Source organism: Tursiops truncatus, chromosome 5, assembly GCF_011762595.2.
Source record: "Tursiops truncatus isolate mTurTru1 chromosome 5, mTurTru1.mat.Y, whole genome shotgun sequence".
Lineage (NCBI taxonomy): Eukaryota > Metazoa > Chordata > Mammalia > Artiodactyla > Delphinidae > Tursiops > Tursiops truncatus.
This window is the reverse complement of record NC_047038.1, coordinates 24,906,972-24,918,894: the sequence shown is the minus strand read 5'-3', so window position 1 is coordinate 24,918,894 and position 11,923 is coordinate 24,906,972. Positions and strand designations below refer to the sequence as shown.

The window sequence follows — 11,923 nt, the reverse complement described above, 5'->3', positions numbered from 1 at the left end:
GCATGGAACAAACAATAAGCAAGCAACAAACAAACATATACATTAAAAAAAATGTAGAGGCTTAGAAATTAAACCCGAGTAGCAGATACAGAGAGAATTACTCCAGAAAGAAGCAGAGAATGGACTTCCCAGAGTAACTTAACCATAAAGAAAAAGTAATATTTCTAGATTATCTGGGGTTTCTACATTGCACTGAGAAGACATTTCTTTTTTTTTTTTTTTTCTTTTTTAATTTTAATAAAATAGATAATTTCATACTACATAGAGAGCAAGTCCATCCACTCATCGATAAAATTTTAGAAATACTTTCTATAAAAAGTTTAGTAGCTGATTGCAAATGAATCCATTAGAACTTGATTTCTATAGGTACAGTGTTCCCATCCTCACCCCCATTCTTGTTAATTTTGAGAAAATTTAAAAATACAGAAAAGTACAAAAAATAAGACAAGATATCCATATACCACAATCCAGAATTAACCAGTATTTCAATATATTTTCTTGCAGTCTTTTTTTTTTTAAAGAGAAATGGACGTTTATATATAAAACTGAAGTCCCCTCTAACCAATCCAATCCCCCCCTCTCCCACACGCATTCCCTTCCCTTCTCCACTCTTCACAGGCAACCACTATCAAGAGTTTGGTCTGTATCCTTCCAAACCATTTCAAAAACATTTAAAAAACATACATACATATATGTATCCATTACCAATATATAGCACTGAAATTTTGAGGGAAGTTTTATTCAAATTTACAAAACTGTCATCGTAATATATGTCATTCTGCAACTTTATCTTTCCCCCTCAACGTGATTTTTGAGATCTTTCTCTGTAATACATATAGATCTCATTTATTACATTTTACAGATATACAGTATTCCATCATAAGTACTTTCCATTTTGTTGCTGATGGGCATTTAAGTTGTTTCCAATTTATGACTACTACATATCATGCCACAGTAAATAGCCTGGTACACATTTCCTGAGCATACAAACTCAGACTAGAATTGCTAGGTGTTTTTCAATTTGCTATAAGGAATGTTTCCCAACTCCCAAGGTCATAACCATTTTAGTATATAGCTTTTTCATATTACTATTTTTAACCTAACCCCCCTGGATCTTACCTTTGTGTATAGTTCATGTTTTTTTTTTTTTTTTTGTCCCTTGGAGAACAAATTACCTCCAAATCATTTTTTAAATAGTCCCATTATATTCTCATCTCCTGATGCCATTTCTATATTATAAATTCTAATAAATGCATAGGTGTTTCCAGAATCTCTTCTGTTCTGCTAAATCAATACCATAAAGGTCTCTTCCTTTCTAATACTTGCAACTTTTTTTTTTTTTTACATTGGTGAAGATCTCCAGATCCATGCAGACGGCAATGTTAAACATGTTTTCCATTCCCAATTTTAGTGGAAATGCATCTAAAGTTTCAGCATTACCTGTGCTGTATGGTTTTTTTTTTTTTTGCTGGATATTATCATACAAATGTCTTTCTCTTCAGGATGAATTCTCTGGTATCCTTTAAGTTTTTAGCTTTTGTTTCTCTCATTTGTGATGCTTTCCTTCAGAATGATTATTTCTGATATGTTATGAGATGTAAATTCCTGATGAACACCTTTCATGATATCCACAGGTTTTTAATGAGTATGAATTTTCTGGTGTCTAATATGGTGTGATTTCTGGCTGAAAGCTTTCCCACATTCACTACATTGATAAGGCTTCTTACCTGTGTGTATTCTCAAATGTAGAGCAAGGGTTGAGAATTGAGAGAAAGCTTTCCCACACTCATTACAACCATAGGGTTTCTCACCTGTATGGCTTCTCACATGCACCGTAAGAGATGAACTTTGAGAGAAGGCTTTTCCACATACATTGCATTCATAAGGCTTATCACCTGAATGAATTCTCACATGTACAATAAGTGACGTTCGCTGAGAGAAGGCTTTTCCACATTCATTACATTCATAGGGTTTCTCTCCAGTGTGAATATTTTGATGTTTTATGAGGTACTTCTTCTGACCAAAAGCTGTTCCACATTCACTACACTTAAAGGGTTTCTCTCCAATATGAATTTTCTCATGCTCAGTAAGGTTTGATTTGCCACTGAAAGTTTTCCCACACTCCTTACATACAAAGGGCTTCTCTCCTGTGTGAGTTCTCTGGTGTCTGATGAGGTTCGACTTCTGAATGAAAGCCTTCCCACAATCCTTACACTCAAAAGGTTTCTCTCCAGTGTGAATTTTCTGATGGGTAAGAAGGTTTTCCTTCTGGCTGAAGGATTTTCCACATTCATTGCATTCAAAAAGCTTCTCTCCAGTATGGGTATTTTGATGTTTAATAACATACTGCTTTTGGCTGAATGCTTTTCCACATTCATTACATTCAAAAGGTTTCTCTCTATTATGAAAATGCTCATGCTCAGTGAGAGTTGATTTGTGGCTGAAGACTTTCCCACATACCTTACAGGCAAAGGGGTTTTCCCCACTACAAATTCTCTGCTGACTGAGGTGTGACATCTGAATGGAAGCTTTCCCACATTCACAAGATTTCTCTCCAGTATGAATTTTTTGATGAATGAGAATTTGCTTTTAGCTGAAGGTATTTCCACATTTCTTACATTTGTAGGGCTTCTCTGTGTATGACCTTTCAAATGCAGAGTAAGAGACAAGGTTCAAGAGAAAACTTTATCATACTTAGTACCTTCAAAGCTTTCTCTTCAACTCTAAATTTTCTAATACTCAAATGAAGTTTTGTTACATTCACTGGTTTCTCTCCAGTATGAATTTTCTTCTACTCAATGAGATTTGTTATCTAGCTAAAGGCTTTTCAATATTCCTTAGAAGCACAGGGTTTCTCTCCAGCCTGACTTCTACATTTATGAGGTGCAACATGTGAGTGAAAGTTTTACCACATTCAGTAAATTCATAGGTTTTCTCTCCAGTATGAATGCTCTGATATCATATGGGGTTCAAAATTTTTTAAATGAAGGCATTTCCACACTGATTTACACCTAAAGGGGGTTATTACCACAAGGAGTAAGCTGTGGCAGGATTTCCAAACTAATTGATGATTCTTTCCTACACAACTAAGTCTAAATTGTGTTTCAAACTCTTTCTAGGTTAAGTTGAAAAAGGTGTTGCCTTAAAAGATATAAGGTTTGAGATCAGAGGAAGTATTTTTCCAATTTTCTTATATTCACTGCTTTTTTCCTCAGTCTGTACTTTACTGGAGCTGGATGCAACTTGCCTCCCAAGTCTTGTTGCCTCTCTATCTGCTCATCTTCTTCTCAGGCTTCTTCTGGACAAATTTCCTTTACACTTCTTTCTCCACCATCCACAGTTCGTCTTCTTGCTTCAACAGAGGATCACATACAGCTTGGCCAGCTTATAACCTGCTATTGGGGAAATGACACAGCACTAGAATGTTAATGCTGGAGCCAAAGTTCTGTCCTAGAACTCAGGCTGAGCCCTGGGGCCTCCTGGCCTTCTGAAGGATGAGGAAGGTGCAGTCTCCAGGAATGCACAAGGAAGCGACCCTGTACAACTTCATGTAAATTCAGGTACATTTGAAGAATGAATTTCCATCTCCTATTTTCGCGCCACGTGGATCCAGGGGCCGGACTGACCCGCGGACAAAGACCAAAATGTCCACTCGGTGCGCTGTGCCTGCGCACTCCGAGGCCGAGTGAGCACTCCCAGAAATCTCCGCGATGCGGCCCGCACGGTCACCGCGGCCAAGCGCAGGCTGGTATCTCGAGAAGACATTTCTTATTGCTGACAAAGAGCTTAAACTTGGGTTAATATTTAGTACATAGAAAAGTAAACATGAAAAATAAAGACAAAGTATTTCTAGGTATAACAATATATGCAGTATGGATTATGCTAACCAAATATTATAACTAAACTGTGACAACAGAGGAAAGTGATAAGTGTGTGGTAGGAAAAGGTATAGGAGAAGGGAATATGAAAGCTGTATCCTAAATTTTCATAGAAGCGGTTGATATCAGAATCTTAAAAAGAAATTTTTACATAAGCCAATTATATGTAACATGGAGATAAATATAAGGAAAAAAACTTCTAAAATATTTGAAAGCAGTTGTTTCTGAGAAATAGGAATCAGAGTTGGAGGATAAAAGAAAGGTACTGACTTTTCTTTTATTATAAAAATTTAGATTATATTGCATTTTATAATTTTATACATATATATGTATACATGTTTGATTAAGTAAAACATAAATTAAAAACAGAGCCCCATTTTCAGGTCCAACAGGCAAAGGACTTGGAAGTTGCTGCCAACATCCTTACAACAAGAAAAACTGCTGAACAAACTGAAAACAAAAACTCATGTTAGATCCACCAGAGATTCGATGTCACAGGAAAAACTGCCCAGAGTGGTATGGTCTCCTTAAAAACAGCCTTCTCTCAAGTGACACTATTTTATCAAAGCCTAATAACTTCTGTATTTCAAGAACCTAATGGTACCTTAGAGGAAGGAAAATACCTAACTCCGGTGTCCTCTAAACTTCTGCTCTTACCTGAGGGGGGGAACTGAACAGCCCTTGCGAAGGTCACAGACCTGGGACACCAGCTCATTAGAAGACTGAGATCTAATCATAGGACTATAAGAATGTTTCTCCTTATACTATACCATACCAACACATCAATAGACCTTCTACACGATCACAGGAGATTACAGCTGAATGAACTGCAAGTCTTGCACCTTATTTATGAAGGAATATCTATGGAAACCCAAAGACAACAGAGGAGGGAAAAACTAAGCAACTAGAGAATATTTTAGGCTTTGACACCACAGCTACAGCAAACAGTAAACACAGGTATACTTCTAGCCAGATAAAGATAAAATCTTATACTAAAGGCCCATTTATCTCAATTTTAATGCAATGTATTATGTGCAGCTTTAAACAAAAATTATAAAGCATGGGAAAAGGTGGAACAAAGTGTGAAGACACAAAGCAACCTTCAGAACCAGACTCATATAGTGTAGAGATATTGAAATTATAAGATGGCAGTTTGAAACCAACTATGATTCATATTTTCAGGATTCTAGTAGAAAAAATGGATAACATACAAGACTAAATGGGTAATATAAGCAGAGTGATGGAAATTCTAAGGAAGAAACAAAAGGAAATGTTGGAAATAAAAAACACTGTAAAATAAAAAAAGAATGCCTTTGATGGTATCATCAGAATAGAGAGTGTAAAAAGGTCAGTGGGGGCTTCCCTGGTGGCGCAGTGGTTGAGAGTCCGCCTGCCGATGCAGGGGACACGGGTTCGTGCCCCGGTCCGGGAGGATCCCACATGTGGAGCGGCTGGGCCGCTAAGCCTGCGCGTCCAAAGCCTGCGCCTCCGGAGCCTGTGCTACGCAATGGGAGAGGCCACAACTGTGAGAGGCCCGCATAACGCAAAAAAAAAAAAAAAAAAAAAAAAAAGGTCAGTGGTTGCCTGGGGGTAGGTTGAGTACAGGGGATATTTAGGGCAATGAATCTATTCTGCTCAGCACTGTGATGGTGAATACATGTCACTATATATTTGTCAAAACTGTACAACCCAAAGACTGAACTCTAATGTAAACTATGGATTTAGCTAATAATAATGTACCAGTATGGTTCATCAATTATAATAAATGCACTGAACTAATGGAAAATGTTAATAATAGGGGAAACTGTATGTGGGTTGGTGGGGAAGAGGACGTATGGCGATTCTCTGTGCTTTCTGTTCAATGTTTATGGAAACTTCCTAAAAAGTCTCTAAAAAATAATCTATTACCTTAAAAAAAACTGTTTTTATATACACCATGCCAGTTGATATTTAAAACAAACCCATGCGTACCGCAAAAAAAAACCAACAAAAAAAAAAACCCATGATAATCTAGAAAGGAATTATTAACATTATCCAAAGAATTATTCAGGCTACCAGGTAGAATATTATAAAGGATCTTCAAAATCAGGCATAGTACTGAGACTCAAAGTGGGTAAGAATATATTAAGTATATTTTAGTGTTTAGTAATATGGAAGTGGCGATTTTGAAAAAATTAAATAGATGTGATGAAAAGATATTATTAGAAAGGCTATCTAGCTTTAAGTTAGAATATTCTAGAAGTGAGCTAATGAAGTCAGAATTGTTAGAATGGGTACGAAGAAAAATAATGGACCCATGTAATAAATTGTTACATTGTATCACTTCCTTAGATTTTATATTAAACGTAATTTACCTTATATCAGAAATTTAGTGCATATAGTGGACAATGGAAGAGAAATTTTTAGAATTAGAATTTGGTCTGATTGACTGGCAGCATTGAGAGAAGCAAGTGTTAGTTTGAGAAGAGAAAGTAGTTTTTTAAGGGATTGTGATAAATGGATTTAGACACTTATCTGAAATCTTAAACATCAAAGTAGAAATATACTGCGCAGGAAGATACTTCTGCGATCAATTTTAAGGAAAAAGTGGTGAGAAGAACACTGAGAATAAATAACTTAGAGGTGATATGAAAAACTACAAGAGCTACTCATGAAAGAGAATTCAAAAACAATTGTGAGTTAAGGTCTGGTATTTGAAGCATTTATTGGCAGGGCTAAAAAGAAGCAGTAATGAAAAAAAGAAGGAAATATTAGACCAAGATACAAGGTGGGGAGTAACAAGGTGATCAAGATGTCAATGCAGTACACTTTAAGCCTTTACAATGAAGGCAGAGAATAGTATTAAAGTAAATGACAGAGGAGTGGATAAAGAAGTGTGGTACGTATATATCTATAAGGGAATCAAAAAGAATGAAATAATGCCATCTGCAGCAACATGGATGGACCTAGAGAATATCATGCTGAGTGAAGTAAGTCAGACAGAGAATGACAAATATCATATGATATCGCTTGTATGTGGAATCTAAAAAACGAACCAAAAAATGGTACAAATGAACTTATTTACAAAACAGAAATAGGGTCACAGATGTAGAAAACAAACTAATGGTTACCGGGGGGAAGGCGGGAGGGATAAATTGGGAGATTAGGACTGACATATATACACTAATATATATAAAATATCAATAGATAACTAACAAGGACCTACTGTATAGCACAGGGAACTCTACTCAATACTCTGTAATGACCTATATGGGAAAATACTCTAAAAGAGTGGATATATGTATATGTATAACCAATTTACTTTGCTGTACACCTGAAACTAACACACTGTAAATCAACTATACTCCAATAAAAATTAAAAAAAAAAAGAAAAAGAAAAAAAAAGAAATATCTAGATTAGATGTGTTAAATTTATCTTCTGCTCCCATCTCCCTCAGGCTCTCGCCTTTTTATTAAACTCTGCTTTCTCAGTATGCTTAATGTTTACCTAAAGAAGTGTTTCTTGGCAAAATGTAATCTGCACTTTTAATGGAGTCCCAAGTAATGTTGAAGCTGCTGGTTCCAACTACACTTTTAATTTCAAGGTTCTAGAGTATCAGCTGTCACCAGTTTAAATCTCCCCTCTGTGATTTCCCCATAATAAAATTATTTCCCTCTTGTTATCAATATTTGAATTCCTTAAATGCTAGGGGAACATATAGGATTGCCTCACAACTCTGAGAGTTGGAGTTTATTTTGAAACATGCAGGAAAAGGTATATTTTTTCTCTAATTATTATAGGGATGCTTTTTCACTCTACACGCAGATGCTATTTAGCAAAACAAAGTAGAATTCCATATATAATGCTGTGATTTCAAAAAATATATAAGCATGCATGGGTGGCTTTGTGCCTTTAGTTGATCCAAATGCTAGATCCAGGCACTCACCAAGGTTTCTTTTTTTTTCTACAGATGAAGTTTCTCTAACTATTGTACCCAATAATAAGAAAGCACCACCTGTCACCTTTGCTTCCTAATGAGTTCTTAAAAACCATCTGGGGGCAGCTATCTTTTCCCCTGAAGAAGCAAATAGCTGTCATATTGCACTAAATCACTTCCTACCTTCCTGAACCTACAAAGTCTAAAAAAAACTTTTAACCTTGCCTATTCAATTTGTTAAATTCACTGCAGAATATTTTTTCTGTTATTACATAACTGAATATTAAATAGAAGATTTTAGGTTTAGCAGGTATTCCTCATTACTAATAAGGATAATTTATTTGTGCCATTATGAGGATTATAAATCTTTGATGTACTCCCTGAGATTATACTCCAGAAACAATTGTGATGATAAGAGAGCTGGAAGTTGGCAAATTAATAGAGTTCTCTTTAAGTCAAAGTTATGTTGGCTTATGACATCAAATCTAATTGATATGTTTTCCAGAAAACTTGGTAAGATATATTTTTGGAAAAGTATTCAATAAAAACTCTTAAACAGTTTTCTTTCTTAGTGGGAAGAACTACAGAGGAACAGAGAAACAGAACCTGGAGTAGAGTAGTAAACCAACATAAATAAACCATGTTGGTAACTGAAAGTCCACCACTGTAACGTGTTCGGTAGACCTCTGCTCACAGGTTCATGTGTGTAATTCTTGAGATATAGAGCAGACCAATCGATTTTGTCCATGGGCCAAATTAGATGAACATGGATAGCTTTCTCACATAAAATCCCCAAAAGACACAAAAGCATGGGTTTAAACACCAGAGATTGGTATAGAATTAAAAAAACAAAACAAAACAATAGATCAATTCCTCTTGTTTCACAAGTGAAGAAGCAGTTTCAGTAACTTTTCCCTCCCATGACCACACTTCTTTCCAAATAACAACAACAGCAACAACACAAAGCTTAGTTTCTTTGTGGAAAAGTACTATTAATTGTGGTCATTTACAGCACATTTTTATCACTTGTACCTAATTTCTTCTCAGCCATTGAGAGTCACACTTGTCAATATGAGTCAGATTAACTTCATTGTGAATTTTATTTGGTTTTCATTCTGGAATTTGTGTAAAGATGCCCAGCCTCTAAATTACTGACAAGCCCCATGCTCATCCACTATACTTTAAATAATCTCAAACTTTATAAATATTTAGAATACTAAGTGCATCGATTAATGACATGTTTAAGAAAGTGACTTTGCTGTCAACTGATAACCACACAGAACCAAAGGAAAAGAGGTGAGAAATAAAATGCACAGATGGGAGAAATTTGCACTTTCAATGAAATAGTAGCAGAAAACTAAAATCTAAAGAGATAATTTGCTTTTTCTCACTATCTAACTGGAAGTTTTCAAAAAATATTCTGGCAGTAAGAGTTAACCTTTTCCTTTCTTAAACTGAAAAAATCTTTGAATGGTTGAATTACTCATTGGAAGAAACACTTAATAAGTCATAACTGCCAGGATAAATATTGCTGCACTTACCAGCAGTTCAAAACCTCAGTTTGTGAAAGAATTTTTGCAAACATCTGTATTCACTGCTACGTTTTGTAACTGTAATTACACAGAAATTCACAGGAGTGTTAAAGGAAGGTTAGGTTTGGAATAATCTCCTCTGTGTATTTTAAACTTTTGTTCACATTGCTCTAGTTTAAAGTGATGCATTTATCCTGACGTCCATAATACAGAAAGGTAGCCCTTTTGTAGTCATCCTGAGGAAGAAAACTATCTAATATTAGTACGCCTTGTAAAGTAATTTACAGTATATACAATGGATTTGCATTTCTTATTGTTGTTGTATTTTAACAGAGAATTTTGCATGTATTCCATTTGGCATATGCTCCAGTGCACATAAGAATTTTTTTTCTTCAACTGACAGATACTGAATGGAGTGAAGCCAATCAGTACAGCTCAGCTCTGTGACTCTAGTAAACTGCAATGATTCTCATGGGATATGCTAAGGTAATGCTAAAATAGGTTATCATAAGTCAGAATGTCTTTGGGCGAAACTAAATTGCTTCCAGAGACATTAAGGCTGCTGAGTAAGGTTTTTAACTTATTAAACATGATACCTCATTTCATACAGCTTATCTTAATTCCTCTCAGTTTTTACTGTAACTTCCATTTTTTTATTCACTCACAGCTGTATTAGATCTTATTTTTTAAACATACCTAAGTTGTATTACTTTCGTTGATTGGAGCACTTAAGAAGAAGGGATTTGTGAAGGAAAGAGAAAGCATTCTCAGGGACCAGACATAAACAATGAGCAGGAAATAGACACAAGGCAAAGAACTGTACTAAGGAGTGTTACATGAATGAGCAGTCACAGTAATCCCTATACTTGTTTGAATTCCTAGTATTTGCCAGCTATTGGATACATTTTGTCGGCAGTGTTCTCAAGTGAGCTATATGTATATAGTAATTTAGCACGAATGTTGTAGTTCGTGCCACCATTTGGTGTTTGTACCATTTTGACAATTTGCTGAAAGTTATACAGTTGCTAGGATTTGTACTCCCGTCTACAAGGACATAACCTTTTCAATAGGCCAGGCTGCTTCTCTGATTCAGAACCACTAACTTAATTTGGATGAAGAAGAGGCAGAATCAGCAGCACACTGGCCTGGACTTAGTGAGACATAAATGTGAAGGGTCACAGGAGGTGATCTGGTACACAGGGAAGCAGCCAGTGGTCAGGGCCCCATTGATACCTAGAGGAAGGTATATCATACCAAGATATTTGGGAATGTTCAAATAATTTATCACTTTTGTTATTTAATTTAATGAATTTATTTAACCATTTAACCAAGTGCTCTATTGACCACTTGGAGTACCTACATACAATTTGGAAATACTGACATCATATCTCATTCAGTTTGTAGTCTACAAATAATGAGTGAGCGCTAGTTCCAACTCAGGCAATGATGAAAACCCTACTTTAAGTCTCTCAAAGCAATTTAGTAATAAAGATGTGTATGAAAGTAGCTATAGAGAAAAGTACATCCTGTAACTTGTTCTAATATAAGTGTTGATAATGAAATCAAGGTGAGAGGAAGGAAATATTGCACTGGGAGGTAGAGACCAGGTAGGGGTTAGGATAATTTCTGAAATGAGGCATTTGGGTTAGGCTTTTAATCATGTTAGAATTAGATTTAAAGGGTATGTGCAAAAGGTGGTAGAACAATATAATTTCATAATATATTTATGAAATATAAGCTTAGAAATGCTAACAATATCTTTTATGTAATATATGGCTTTCATAATAACAATGTGATTACTTATTCATTAGTTCAAAACCTTTGTGAGAGTCTATTTTGTGCCAATTGCTATGCTCAGAACAAAAGATATAATGATGAATTTAGCAAATATGATATTAACCTTTAGGAGTCTAGTGGGAAAAATAAAGACCATTATTAAAGTAATTGCAGAGTACATAAAAAAGTGAAAGTGAAACATGCTGAGGAAACATATATTTGACTTTAACCAGAAGCCAGAGAAAGACTCCCTGCAGAAATAGCATCTGTGTAGAACTTTAAAGCATGAAGAGGAGATGGTGGTGTGTTAGAACTGTGAAGAGAGAGTTTTACAGATAGAGGAGACTGAATTTGTAGTAACAGAGTCTAAAAGGAAACTTTATCTTCAAGAAATCAAAAGTCCACTGCTATTCAAAGTGAAACAGAAAGAGCAGAGAGTTAAGACACAGTCAGGGACTAGATTTTGAAGGTACTTCAAACCATTGTGCTCACATGCAACAATTTTAATTTTGAGTATTTGCTAATTATTGAATGAAGAATTGTGCGTGTTTGTGTGTGTGCATGTGTCTACACATATGTCCATTAGATTACATATGTTAATTTTGCTTTTCAAATCTTCTAGATCCTTGATATTATTTTAACTTCTTGATTTATTAATTTTATATAGCAGTGGTGAATTCTTCCTCTTAATTTTATGTAATGACCTTCTTCAAAGAGTAACTCCTCTAAGCTAATAGCTAGCACAGCTCTTTTTCAGTAAGCAGTTGCTTGGTGCAGCACACCCCTGTGCACCTTTCCCAAATGTTCTCATGAATACAAA

At 35.4% G+C, this 11,923-nt stretch overlaps 1 protein-coding gene across 1 annotated transcript; it reads right to left on the bottom strand.

The window, feature by feature from the left end:
- Positions 1-723: 723 nt before the first annotated feature.
- On the bottom strand, positions 724-3,665 carry LOC117312376 (uncharacterized). The gene has a single exon (XM_033856730.2). It carries the CDS (start codon positions 2,515-2,517, stop codon positions 1,639-1,641), a length of 879 nt encoding a protein of 292 aa, XP_033712621.1. The 5' UTR covers positions 2,518-3,665; the 3' UTR covers positions 724-1,638.
- Between the last annotated feature and the right edge of the window lie 8,258 nt (positions 3,666-11,923).

What these genes read in the sequence shown, in the direction of transcription:
- LOC117312376 (XM_033856730.2), bottom strand. Translation starts at nt 2,517, where the DNA reads ATGTCACACCTCAGTCAGCAGAGAATTTGTAGTGGGGAAAACCCCTTT.